Source organism: Suncus etruscus, chromosome 14 (assembly GCF_024139225.1).
Source record: "Suncus etruscus isolate mSunEtr1 chromosome 14, mSunEtr1.pri.cur, whole genome shotgun sequence".
NCBI lineage: Eukaryota > Metazoa > Chordata > Mammalia > Eulipotyphla > Soricidae > Suncus > Suncus etruscus.
The window spans coordinates 26,589,148-26,603,860 of record NC_064861.1 but is presented as its reverse complement, the minus strand read 5'-3'; the positions used below and the strand labels follow the sequence as shown (position 1 = coordinate 26,603,860).

General features: G+C 39.8%; 1 protein-coding gene across 1 annotated transcript in view; it reads left to right on the top strand.

Moving 5' to 3' along the window:
* CTNNA1 (catenin alpha 1) overlaps window positions 1-14,713 on the top strand; it is a 160,166-nt gene that overhangs the window by 43,200 nt on the left and 102,253 nt on the right. Inside the window, exons 4-6 of the mRNA XM_049785990.1 lie at window positions 4,385-4,551; window positions 5,091-5,210; window positions 14,406-14,675. Of these exons, the coding sequence (XP_049641947.1) occupies window positions 4,385-4,551; window positions 5,091-5,210; window positions 14,406-14,675 (557 nt within the window). The remainder of the gene's footprint in view (window positions 1-4,384; window positions 4,552-5,090; window positions 5,211-14,405; window positions 14,676-14,713) is intronic.

Sequence of the window (14,713 nt, the reverse complement as noted above, 5' to 3'; positions counted from 1 at the left end):
CTACCGCTATGCTATAACTTTGGCCCCTCTCATACTATTTCTTGAATTCTGACTTGATTTTCTGCCTTTTCCCACTTTGACTTTTTCATCCCACTCCACTCCATTTTGTAGATGTCTATTTTTGAGGGGAGATTTGGGCCATACTCCGTGTGTCTGTGCTCTGGGATCACTCCTGGCAGGGATCAGGGACCTTATGGGGTCTTGGGATCAAACTTGTATCAACTCTGCAAAGCATCTGTAAAACCTACTGTACTGTTGCTTTGCCTCCTGGATGTCTTTTTCTGAGATGAGATACCCTGCTGGTTGGTTCTGTTGTTCAATTCTTACTTTCATATATTCCCAAGGGAGATTGTGATTAATTTAAAAATTATTCCATATTGACCCCTATTCCTCTAGTTTTACCATTTAATCCATTTTCTCTCATTCCTCATTTAACGTAAGAAGTAATAGCACAATATAAATTAAAAAACATCATTGATTGGTTGTCATCCATTTGTTTTATGTCTTAAAGTCAGTCTCTAGGGTGAATGCTGCATTTTCTTTGACTTGGGATATATGTATTAAGGATGCTGCTGGCTCCTGGATGACTAACTGTATGTAAGGGTAATTTGCTCCACATGCCTTAATCCCTCTGGGGAAGTGGATCTGGAGAGTGAGACCATAGTATTTATTGGGAAATTAAGACCACCCCATGGGCGGGATGAACGAAGGTAAAGGATCTATCTAGGAACTCTTCCCACCTAGGTGGATCTTTGACATTAAAAGAGGAAGCCATCATTGTTTAGGGTAAGACCACTTAATCCAACAGATGAGATTTTGCAAATCTGTAGTCAGTTGAAAGTGAGGGAAGAAGAATGAAGTTGAAAGAAGAATGAAGTTATTGAATCATCTCCTGTTGAAATGCTCTTCCCCTTCAAGCCTCTTACTAAGTTCACAAAAAAATACAACACAAAATAGGATAATGCCTTTGAGGCACCATGGGTAATATTGCTTCCTTAATATATTTTACTGTATAGATGAGGAAGTGACTTTAGGTATGATAATCTTGACTTTAGCATTACTTCAACTCATGATGTTGTGGTAACGTGATTTCTACTAGTTAATTTTTGAAGAAAGTAATTCCAAGTTGAAATGCATGTTATGCATTTATTTGAATGTGTAATCAGGAAGTAAGTGCTTCTCTTTGGAGTGTTTCTGAATAGCAGCAGGGCACACTTGGATTAGTAAGGAAAATGAGAACATGAATATGTGTGGTACTCTATTTTAACTTAAAAAAATATCCATTCTGCAACTGGGAATAAACTCCAAAGCTGTTTTCCTAACCCTAAAGAATTAGGAAAGGGGTTTTGGTTCAGTTTTTCCAGACTATCTGAGCAAATTCAGATGGGTTTATGGTATTTAAATGTGATACTAAATGTTTATTTCCTGGACCAATTTTCAAAAAATAAAACAGTTTTGGGCTGAGAATAGGGCTTCACAATAAAGCACCTGTCTTGCATGCATGTATGTTGTCCCGGGGTTAATCCCTGATACCTGAGGGCTTAAACTCTGAGATTAAACACTCAGGCCCCCGCCCTTCCACCCCCCCCCCAAAGATAAAATAGTTTTGTGGATTAAAAATGGCATTTAAGGAGCCAGAGCAGTGGCACAGGACATAAGGCATTTGCCTTGTTCGCCCTAGCCTAGGACAGACTGCAGTGTGATCCCTCAAGCCAGGAGCGATTTCTGAGCACATAGCCAGGAGTAACCCCTGAGCATCAACAGGTATCTCTCCCCCCAATGGCATTTAAGAAAAGTTTATGGGGCTGGAGGGATAGCACAGTGGTAGGGTCCAGGACCAAAGGTGGTTCAAATGCCAGCATCCCATATGGTCCCCCTGTGCCTGCCAGGAGCGATTTCTGAGCAGATAGCCAGGAGTAACCTTTGAGCGCTGCCCACCGGTGTGCCCTAGAATCCAAGGGAAAAAAAAGTTCTCTCCGGTTATTTTTTGGACCATATTCAACTGTGTTCAGGGATCATTCCTGGTGGTGGTGCTCAGGGGTGCAGGGATTAGAACTTGGGTCTACTGTGTGCAAAATAGGCACCCTGCTGGCTCAATCTACTGTCTTTTCATCCCCAGAAAAGTTCTCTTAGACCATTTATCAAGAATTTGTTGTCAAAGGGGCCAGAATGATAGTACAGCGGTGGGGCATTTGCCTTGGGCATTTGCCTTGCATGCTTCCCACCTGGGAGGGACCTGAGTTCGATCCCCGGTATCCCATATGGTCTCCTGAGCCTGCCAGGAGCGGTTTCCTGAGCACAGAGCCAGGAGTAATTGCTGAGTGCCGCTGGGTGTGGTCCCAAAACCCAAAACCAAAAAAAGAATTTGTTGACACAAGTCATTTTTCTATTATTATAAGAGGTATCATCTAGCAGTGTGTGGTTTTGGCCAGATTCCTTACTAATGATCGGAAAGATGAGATGAAGGTGCAAAGGATGAAATGTTTTATTCAGGCTCATCCCAAAACATTAGACATGATAGTTATACCAGTTATAAACTACCATTTGGTTCCTTCTCATATAAGTGCTATTCTGTAAAATCTCTTGTTCTTTGCAATTGTATTGCTAGTTTTATTAGCAAGCATGAAAAGTGTTTTAGCACCATGTCTTGGAAAATGAATTTGAAAACTGGAGGGAGTGGACAACTTGGGAAATGAATGCTGGCCCTTGATGTTTTTGAAGTTAGCAAATAATTTTTTTGTGGAAAGGTTTGGCCCATATCTGGCTGTCCTTAGGGGCTGGCTTCTGACCCTGTGCTCAGGAATCACTGCTGGTGGGGCGGGGGAACCACAGATGGTGCCAGGGATTGAACCCTAGGCAAACATGTTTGCAGGGCAAGTTCCTTATCTTTCTAGCCCTGAGCAAATACTTTTTTTTTTTTAATAGATTAGTCTGTCAGTTTATTATTTTATGAAATGGTAGTTGATAGAATAAAACATCAGTTTTATTTTCTGCGAGGAGGTGAGATTCTTACCCAGACTAGGATCATATGGGACACTGGGGGATCGAACTGCAGTCCGTACTGGGTCAGCTGCGTGCAAGGCAAACACCCTACCGCTGCACCCTTGCTCCAGCCCCAAAACCTTGCTTTTAAACAAAAGTTAGATTTCTGCAGTGAACATGATTTTAACAAGAGCCAAAAGAGGAAAATAAAAATAATAAATTAGGGGCCAGAGAGATAGCATGGGGGTAAAGCGTTTGCCTTTCATGCAGGAGGTCATCGGTTCGAATCCCGGCATCCCATATGGTCCCCCGTGCCTGCCAGGAGCAATTTCTGAGCCTGGAGCCAGGAATAACCCCTGAGCACTGCCGGGTGTGACCCAAAAACCACAAAAAAAAAAAAAAAAATTAGGGGCCAGAGAGATAGAATGGAGGTAAGGCATTTGCCTTGCATGCAGAAGGAGGTGGTTTGAATCCCAGCATCCCATATGGTTCCCTGAGCCAGCTAGGAGCGATTTCTGAGCATAGAGCCAGGAGTAACCCCTGAGCGCTGCTGGGTGTGACCCCCCCGCCAAAAAAAATATCATAAATTAATTTTGTGAACAAAGGTGAAATCAGTAGTTACTGGGTCTGGAGAGCTAGCACAGTGGCGTTTCCCTTGCAAGCAGCCGACCCAGGACCTAAGGTGGTTGGGTCGAATCCCGGCATCCCATATGGTCCCCTGTGCCTGAGCAGATAGCCAGAAGTAACCCCTCATATACTTGGTTGTGGTGTGCCAGAGACTTTGTGGTATGTCAGTACTTCTTTGCTGTGGCATACATTTGGGGATCTCAAGTAGCAAAGTTGTTGGGATTGCACTTGGGTATATGAGTACTGCTAGAGAATGAAGCTTTCCCCTCCCCAGCCTCATGTAAGACAGGCATTGTATTGCTTACAGTCATAAAGCTGTCAGAAATGAATATTTAAAAATATTGCTATTGTTATTTTGGTTTTTGGGACCATATCTGATGGTGCCTGGGGCTTAGTCCTGGCTCTGTATCCAGGGGTTACTCTGATGTGGCTCTGTAGTGACTGGAAGTGGTACAGGAGATTGAAACAGGGTCAGCCATATGAAAGACGAGCATCTTACCTACTGTCTCTGGTCTCTCCTGCACCAAAAATGAGTATTTTTGGGATTTTGATTCAGTGCTAAATTGCTTTCACTAGTAATGTATGAGAACACTTTTCTTTAGTGACAACTATAAAACAAACAAACAAACAAAAAACAAATTGAAATCCTTAAGCTAAATTCTCTGCATGGATTATTCAGAGTTTGAACTGTTTTTTGGTTTTTTTTTAATGTAAATGAGCTATTCAGATTTATTCCTGCTGAGTTTTTTTTTTTTTTCCTCCCATTTTGTAACAGGTGATTTGATGAAGAGTGCTGCTGGAGAGTTTGCAGATGATCCCTGTTCTTCGGTGAAACGTGGCAACATGGTTCGGGCAGCTAGAGCTTTGCTCTCTGCTGTTACTCGGCTGCTTATTTTGGCTGACATGGCAGATGTCTACAAACTACTTGTTCAGCTAAAAGTTGTAAGTACAGGCCTATGTCTGTAATTTGTTTTTTTTTTTCTCTCACAGTGAGCTACTGACCATTCTTAGTTCAGCATTCTTTAGGATTTGGTTTGGTTTTGATCTTGGTTTTACCTAAGGGTCCAGGAATGTTTTTGTAGAATGTTTTCTCTATGCCAAGTGTACATCCTACTGCTTCTGCTATAAGCCTGTGTTGTTAATTTAGGTTTAATGAGGAACTTGCCAAAGGTATTGTTTAGTTTCGTTCCTATTAAAATTTTTTTCTTCAGTTGTGATGAAACATTTCTTTGTGCCAGTTAAGCTCTAGAGTTGAGAAATCAAGACACATTAAATTTCATCTTTTTTAGGTAGAAATCAGTATAATACAAGTCATCCCACCTCATGTAAAGCTTTCATTATAGCTGTTCAAATGTTTATTCATCTAAACTCAAGAGTTTGGATTGCTATCTGAATAGCTTTTAAAAAGGAATAAAATATTTTTAGATCTTTATATGCAGACTTGATTTGTTTTAAAGTTTGTATGGGGGTTTGTTTTCTAGGTGGAAGAAGGTATCTTGAAACTGAGAAATGCTGGCACTGAACAAGATTTAGGAATCCAGTACAAAGCCCTGAAACCGGAAGTGGATAAGCTTAATATCATGGCAGCCAAAAGACAACAGGTATAATCGGGATTTGGGAATATTTCCAGTTTTTATTTTTTAAAATTAGACTTTTTATTTCAAGCACCATGATTTACAGAGTTGCTCCTAATACAGTTATTTCAGGAATTTAATATTCCCACACCAATCCTACAACCAGTGTTAACATTTTCTCTCCCCCTGTTACCAATTTTCTACCCTTCTGAAGTCTGCCCCTTACCAGGTATGAATAATTTACTTAATATTGCTTGGTACAACTAAATGGTAATGGAATTATAAAAATTTTTATTAAAAGTATTTTGTGAAAATTACCTTGTTTTCCAATGGGATTGTTATATCATTATCTGAAGGTTTACTAAGCTATTTATTGCTAGTTGAATATCAGTTGTTGGTTTCGCTTGTTGAGCTTTTGTGGCATCTGTGATAATTTCCACATCCAATTTAGAGTATTCTTACTGGGAGTCACTATTAAAATTATGGGGTGCCGCATGGCTGCATAAGCTATGGCATGGTTCAAGACTTGAGGTTCTGTGGAGCCGGGCCAGTGAGTTTACCTTGTGACATTGGTGGTTCATGGGTATGATTGTTGGGAGTTCTGAAAGTACACAGGTTTAGGGATGTGTGGGATAGGTGGCCTAGCCTGGCTCCAAGCAGTCCTTGGAGATGCCAGCCATAAAATCAGCATACCTGGAATTTTAAGCTGCTAGTCTTCTGCAGAGATTAGTGAAGGTGGGCCATTGGGTATCGACCTATTCCCTCCTTCCAAATATATTATTTAGTAGGAAAAATCTATTTTACACAAACTGTCTGAATGTGCCAGAACGTTACATGAAAACATTTAAGAAATATTGCTGGCTTTGCCGTGAGTTCCTGTGACAAGGCTGAGGCAAGGGTGGGTAAGGGTCTCTTCCAGCCCATAGCCTTTTAGGTTAGACTCAGGAAAAGGAGGGAAGACTGCGAGCCACAGACCACTCGCAGGGAAGCATTGTCAGAGCAATAGACTGACTTCACACAAGGCTTTTAAGGGCAAACTTTAGGCGGGAAACAGTATGTGGGTAACACAGCTTGGGCATTACAGCAACAAGATGGTATGTGAAGACAATAATCACAAGGTACATGGCATCATTGATTCGGATGGTATGCAAAGATAGTGGTTACAGTGTCCATGCATTATTAAATGAGGAAGTATGTAAAGATAGTAGTTATAATGCTAAAGGCATCATTAAATCAGAAAGTAAGTAAAGATAGCAGTTGCAATGCTACACTCATAACAGCAGGGGACAATGTTTTTGCACAAATCCTATGTCCAAGTCAGGGTGTCATGAAGGATCTTTTGGTTTCATCTCTATGTTAGGTGGTGAGGCAGGGACACTCACCCTGAAAGCAAGTTGTTGCTGTTCCCAAGGCATCAGGGTGTCATATGAATCCACCTTGGATCAAGCCAATGCCAGGGCAGCATTAGGGCTTCCCTGGTAGAGAAGTTCAGTCTTTGGTGCTGGTGCAGAAAATCATGCCTGTTCCAAAGATGGGATCCAAGGTTCAAGGGTGAGCGGCGATATCCAGTCAACTGAAGTCTATCTAAGTCAAGTCACTATAACAAATGTTCAAAGTGAAAGGCTTAAGGACTTCTTTCTATATCTAAGATTTTTCCATTTTAATGGAGCACCTGCTTTGTATATGTGAAACCTTAGCTAGGCTTGATTCCTGATGCCATTTCAAAATAGTTCTGAAGAGATGATTCTTATTAAATGTAGGCAATACTATATCAGGTGTAGTATGCTACAGTTCACAGAAATCCCCACCAATTAAACAAAAGGTGACATGCTTACTTAAAGTCTCAAGGTAGGTTAAATAACTTAGGGTTTTTAAAGACTGTGGTATCAGGGGCTTGGGAGAGAGTACAGCCAGTTAGAATCTAGATCTAGATCTAGGTTCTATCCCCGCTTATTGCACATGGTATCTGGTTCCCTGAATCTGCCAGGAATGATCTTTGAGCACAATTGGGCATGGCCCATAAAACCAAAATCAAAACCAGTTTCACCAAGTTCCCTAAGCCTGTGGGTTGTAGCTCTGGTGGCTCAGAACAACTCCCAGGCTCCAAAACAACAACAAAAACCATATCGAAACAAACAAAAAATAAAGGCAGTATCAATAAGACCCCAGATTCTTGACACTGTAAAGTAGTACAGTCTTTAGTGTGTCTGCCACTAGATGGTTGTAAAATCTCTGGGCATGACATTTGCTTTGATATGTCCAGTGAGATTAAAAGAGCTGTTTTCTTTCTTAAAGCCTTTCTTTATAAACAAACGATCTAGAAACCTCAAGAAGATTTGCTCTAAATCTATTTCATTCTATAGCATGATCATTTCTCATTAATCATTGGTAGGAAAAAAGCAAATACTGTATCTGACACTGCAACTCCAAATGGGGGTAGACTTCATGAGAGCAGGAGTATCCAGCCTGAGCTAACAGATAGGTCAATACTGTGAAAGTTCAGTTTATGACCGTCTTAGCTTTGGAGACTTAGAAGTAATTTTTATCTTAATAGATTTACAAAAGTATAAAAACTTACTTACATAAGATTTGTATATCATTTAATATAGTGCAACAACACTTATGTGGCCTACTTAGTAAGTAATTGCTGAATGTAGATACTGTTCATGTTTCAGGCTATAAAAATATGATCAATCTATACAGATGAGATCCTGATTTAACATCTTTGTATTACATATGATAATGGAATTAGATTTGCTGATTACCTTTGTAATGTAGTTCTGTAAATGAGCTCAATATGTGCTTAGTATGGTAAATCTAATATGATAAATAGGTCACATTTTTAGCTCATAATTTATTTTGCTTAATATTTATATTAATATTGAAATAATATTATAGTTAAAAAGTAAGAAAACTGGGGCCAGAGCTATAACACAGCAAGTAGGGCGTTTGTCATACATGCAGCCAACCTAAGATCGATCCCCAGCATCTCATATGCCCCCCTGAGCAGAGTCAGGATTAACCCCTGACACTGTCGGGTGTGGCACTAAAACAAAACAAAACAAAACAAAAAGGTATGAAAACTATCAACATCTTTTCCTGTCTTAAAACCTAGTCTTATCTTATATTTTGAAGTTGTATATTATAAATAGTATGCTTGTGAAGATGTATTGAGGAAAGTGAGAACATTGAAACTGATACTATTGCATGTCTTTGCAAAATGGAATAGGTATATTGATGATGTTATAGAGATAAAACAGGCATACTTTGAAATTTTATATGCTACTGAAGATATTTAATGGAAAGTAATATAGCTTGAGTTAAAATTTCTGTGTCATGAATTTATGTAATGTGCCTTATACATAATCTCTGTTGTACTTAAAGGTAGTATAACTGTAAGATATCACGAAAATATTTTTTTGTCACATCCATGGGGAGAGTTGTTAGGAAGGACCTCTGGGCTCCCTGAACACCACTTGGGAGAAGACCACCACTTCACCAAATCAAAGGAATGAAAAAGGAAAATCTTTCTAATAACAGTTCTTTGCAATTTTAGGAGTAAGGCTTGGCCACACTTGATGGTGCTCAGCTACTCTTGGTTCAGTGGCCGTGGAATTAAAAGCTAATCTGGGGATTGAACCTGGGTTGACTATGTGCATACAAATATCCAATCCTTGTATTTATCTTTGAACTCAATAATCTTGAAGTTATTAAGATGCTGATGAATAGGCGTTTGTTCACTATTCTCTCTCTTTCTGTCTCTTTTTTTTTTTCTCCTCCCCTCTTGCTCTGTTTTTTAAGTCCTTATTAACTCTGAGTCTGGAGCAATAGCACAGCGGGTAGGGTGTTTGCCTTGTACATGGCTAACCTAGGTTTGATCTCCAGTATCCCACATGATCCTCTGAGCCTACCAAGAGTTATTTCTGAGCATGGAGCTAGGAATAACCCTTGAGTGTTTCTGGGCATGGCTCCTCAACCTCCAACCCCCCTTATTAACTGATCTGTCCCGTGAACCAGAACTGTATTCAGGGATTTCTCTCCACCGGCTACTGATTAGGTTTGGCCAGTGGGAACATGGGTAGGAAATTAGAAATATATTAAATATACTCAATATAGTAAATAAAAATAAATGGGGCTTTATTTTCTTCTGTTTGCTTAGGTTGGCTAAATATATTAAATAAAAATAAATGGGGCTTTATTTTCTTCTTCTGTTTGTTTAGGTTGGCTAAAAGTTATAATTGCTGTTGATGGTTATCCCATATACCTTACTCCTTGGGTTCTGTTTAAAGTTGCTTCTCTCTCTGTGTCTCTTTTGGGGGGTGGGGGAATCAGACTTACCTGGCTCTGCATTCAGGGATTACTTCTGGTGTTTCAAGTGATCATATGGGCTTTTGGGGATCAGATCCAGGTTTGCTGTGTGTAAGGCAAGTACCCACTGTGCTATTGTCCTGTGGCCACCTCTCTTTTTTGGGGGAAGTCGGGGGGGAAGGGAGAGGGAGAAGGAGAAGGGAGAAGAGTGTGTGTGTGTGTGTGTGTGTGTGTGTGTGTGTGTGTGTATGTGTGTGTGTGGCAAGTACCCACTGTACTATTGTCCTGGCCACCTCTCTTTTTTTGGGGGAAGTCAGAGTGTGTGTGTGTGTGTGTGTGTGTGTGTGTGTGTGTGTGTGTGTGTGTGTGTATGACATAACTAGTCAGCCTGCTCTTTGATTTTTTTTTTTGGGGGGGGGGCAATACCCAGTGATGTTCAAGGGTTACTCCTGTCTCCTTATCCAGGAATTATTCCTGGCAGTGCTTGAGGGGCCATATGGGATGCTGGAGATAAACACAGGTTGGCCTTGGGCAAGGCAAGTGCCCTACCTGTTGTACTATAACTCTGGCCCAATTCCAGTTCTTTGCATTCTCTCTTAACCTTTTCCTTTAGCTGTCTGCTATAGAATTCATTAAGTAGACTCCTGTGGACTTCCTGTTCATAAAATATCCTTTAGTAGGACTTGGTATGTATTCTTATAAAGAAGTGCTATTTGGAGGCAGTTAAACTGTTGCTCATTTTACCTGATGGTCTCAGCCAGGTAGAAACTTCATATTATCTCTGGACTCTGCCTTTTGATCTCTTAAAAATGGTCATTTTCCCCACACTGTATATTTTCTGGTAGGATTGCTGTATGCTTAACCCACTGGATTTTTATCTTTGAGTTTGTGTTTTATCTTAGATTTGGCATATAATAATTTATTTCCACATTGAACCTCTAGGTAACTCTAGGTTAAAAAAAAAACAAACCCAAAAGTAAGAGCAACATTTGGGTGTGTTGTGCGTATTGATTTCCTTAGCTACCTTTGCATTATTTAAGCAACAGCTGCCCATTGAGGAAATGCTAAACCTAAAAAGGCCTACCCACAGGCACTCTGTCCTGCTATCTGGGGTTTAGGAATGGTGAGGGGGATTTTTTTGAAAATAATAAAGATAACCCTAAAAATGTACAAAAAACTAAAATGTGCTAAAGCATTATTATAAACATTTTGTTGGTTTTTGTTTATTTCTTTTGTTTGTTTTGGGGCCACATTCAGTGGTACTCAGAGGTTACTCCTGGCTTTTATTCTCAGAAATCACTCCTGCCAGGTTCGGGGACCATATGAGATGCCAGGGACTGAACCGTCTGGGTTGACCACATGCAAGGCAAATGCCTGTTCTCTTGCTCAGGCCCTAAGCCATTATAAAAAGACAAAGCAGATCACTTTAGCAGTTAGGACAAGTGATGATATTCAGCTGTCATTTTCAACATAGTTTAAAATGTATCTCTTACTTGAAGATTGGGAGTCATCAGAGATACACTGATGAGGGCAAGACATTTAGAAAATGCCACACAGAATATATGTACAAGCTGTTTAAATATAATGGTTAGCCATAACTCATTGTTACACTTCAAGTCATGATGAAATTGTCAGTTTTCAAAATGCACTGTATCCTATTTTTGAACATTTTAACTAATACCGTATTTTGAAAGATAGTAATTTCTGAGTTCAGGCCCCCCTGACTAGGAGAGTCAGGTTGTTGAGTAATGGGTTTGGCCTCTCAGCCTGAGGTAACTACACTGTGTCTTTGGTAACCTGTCTGAGAGTCTTTATTAATATGGTTTATATACAATGAGTAGGAGTGCTAAGGCTAATTGCAGAGAATTTTATAAAACAAAGGATAATCTAAATGTTTTAAGGCAAGTGCCTTCTTAGAAGATTTAGAGTTCCCGAGATTGTGGGAAGTGCAAAACCTTCAGAAAATGCCACACAACACATTAAGTTTCATTTAGCTCCTTGTTAACTCTGGAGTCTTGGAATGATCACTGATTCTCTAAATCTACAGGGTCCTGTTTCTGAATATTTAGCCTAATGTACTGTGCTAGAGTGCATTTGGAGTGCTGTGAGCTCTCACTTGCAAATTCAGATTCCAAATGAGAAAAGGAATTTTAGGAGGAAAAGTAAGCTGTCACATTATATATGGGTAGAATAAAGAATGCAAACCAAAAATATATTGTGGGATGAAGTTCCAGAAAAAGGAAGTTAGTTTGGTTCTCTACTGCATAATTAGGAATTCATCTAGAAAGATGAACTATTAAGTAGCTAAATTAGACTTTAAATTGAGTAATTGACTTTGGCCTTTTAAAGTTAGTCAGTTTTTCTCTTATTGTTTGCAGATATAATACACATTTTGAAAATGTTTAATTTTTGCTATAAGATTCAATTGGTGATACTAAAATAGAAATTCTGTGATCACAAGTGAAATAGTTGGAATAGATTGGATATCAGAGTAACTGCTTCATTTCTTCTTGGTCATGATATACATTTATTAAAGTATTATATTTTTTCACTCTAAGTAATTGCAGTAGTCATGGAATACCATAAGTACCATTGTTCCATCTAGCATATTGTTGGTATCACTTACTTCTACTTAGGGTAACTTTGCATCTACGAGGTAGATGCCAGAAGTGGAAATTTTGCCAGGAAACTCAAGACTTTTGAACTGTCATTGTAATCATGAGGTAGGATTTTGACTTATGAAGAATTTTGGATAAAGAGAATATCACATAAGACCCTTTAAATACAATGTCTTAAATGAAATATAAATAATCTTTGGGTTAAAATAATGGCTACATGAGCCTTAGCTTTATATATATTTTTTGTTTGTTTGTTTTGTTTTGTTTTTGGGCCACACCCGGTGATGCTCAGGGGTTACTCCTGGCTGTCTGCTCAGAAATAGCTCCTGGCAGGCACGGGGGACCATATGGGACACCGGGATTCGAACCAACCACCTTTGGTCCTGGATCAGCTGCTTGCAAGGCAAACGCCGCTGTGCTATCTCTCTGGGCCCGTTAGTTTTATTTATTTATTTATTTATTTTTTTTTTTTTTGGTTTTTGGGCCACACCCGGTGACGCTCAGGGGTTACTCCTGGCTATGCGCTCAGAAGTCGCTCCTGGCTTGGGGGACCATATAGGACGCCGGGGGATCGAACCGCGGTCCGTCCTAGGCTAGCACAGGCAAGGCAGGCACCTTACCTCCAGCGCCACCGCCCGGCCCCAGTTTTATATATTAATGTCTTGTATCCAAAGGTGATTTTTTTGGGGGGGGAATAGAGGAGCAGTATAGTGTGCTTTGGAGAACAGCCTATCTCATCCTTGCTGAGAGTTTGCAGTTTCATATATACCCGTGGTGTCTTACCCCAAATTTCACAAAATTATTGAATGGTAATTTTATTTAAAAAAAAAAAAGGACACAAATATTCACTCAAAAGGACATGTGCACACTATTATTCTTGTAGCACTTAACATAAGCACTAAGATATGCAATCAGCTTAGGTGTCCAATGACAGATGAGTGGATGAAGGCATATATATATATATACACACACACACACACATATATATACACACACACACAGTGCAGCTGCAAGTAATGATGAAATTGTACAATTCACTGCATTAAATGGAAGTGGAGGATATGATATGCAAAGTAAAGTCAGAAGGATCAATGCGAATGATCTCACTTGTATATAGAATAACAGTATAAGGGAATGCATACAAGGTGTCAAAGGAGGGGAAACCTAGAACTTGAGTGTTGATTATGGAAATGAGGATAGAGAAGAAAGAAAAATGAAATGGGGAAGGAAGTAAGAGGCAGACAGGAGTAAGAGGAGCCATCCATGCTCAAGGCCTTGGACACCTGGGTGGGGTAGAGGTATGGTGTATCTGTACATCTAAATACACAGCTAACAATACTGAAAGCATGAGAACCAAACTATAGCAACCAAATAAAAATGTGTCTGTCATGGAGGTGGCTATGGGGTAGAGGTGTACCTAGGTATGAAGTTGATACTGGTGGTAGGATTGGTTGGTTGGGACATTGTATGCTTGAAATTCAACTATGAATATGTTTGTCAACAATAATAGTGGGGTCCTTTTTGTTTAAAATGTCTCTTAATGATCTTTCTTAAAGCATGCTTTAAGGACTTACTTTTTCCATTAAAATGATTTACTTTTTAATTATTGGGTTAATATATTTTATGCTAGTGTTAATGTTTAGTGTTAATATAAAGTTATAGCACCACCACCAATGACTGCATCACAACCTACTCCAATTAAAATAGGAAAACTTTGGTATATATTTATATAGTTGTATCAAGATGGTGGATTGTATATTTTCATTTTTATTTAGTGTATTGTATTACATGCATTGGTCCATTCAATCCTCAAAACCTAGGGTAGTACCTCTTTTGTTTGTTTTTTTTTCGGGCCACACCCATTTGATGCTCAGGGGTTACTCCTGGCTAAGCGCTCAGAAATTGCCCCTGGCTTGGGGGAACCATATGGGACACTAGGGGATCGAACCGAGGTCCTTCCTTGGCTAGCGCTTGCAAGGCTGACACCTTACCTCTAGCGCCACCTCGCCGGCCCCGGGTAATACCTCTTATATAAGGTGAAGTCAAGCATGCAAAGTCACAGTAGCTTGGGAAAAATAGTCCTGGAGATTTTAAGTGTGAATAAGTAAAGTCTTTGTGTGAATAATTAAAGTCTGGACCTTCATCTTATTAAGCAGTGATGCCTCCTTTGAGATGAACTAAGCTATTAATGAAAATAACGTGCCTAATTAGTAGAAATGCTAACTTTTTAGCTGTGAGCTCTTTGTATGAATAAGACCCATATAAAGACTTCCAATTCCTTGTTTTACTTTTATAGGAACTAAAAGATGTGGGTCATCGTGATCAGATGGCTGCAGCCCGAGGAATCTTGCAGAAAAATGTCCCGATTCTCTATACTGCATCCCAGGCATGCCTACAGCACCCTGATGTTGCAGCCTACAAAGCCAACAGAGATCTGATCTATAAGCAGCTGCAGCAGGCAGTCACAGGCATTTCCAACGCTGCCCAGGCCACTGCTTCAGATGATGCCTCCCAGCACCATGGTGGTGGAGGAGGAGAACTGGCATATGCACTCAACAACTTCGATGTAAGTTATAGTTGGGAAGAGACAAGGCCTCTTTTTTT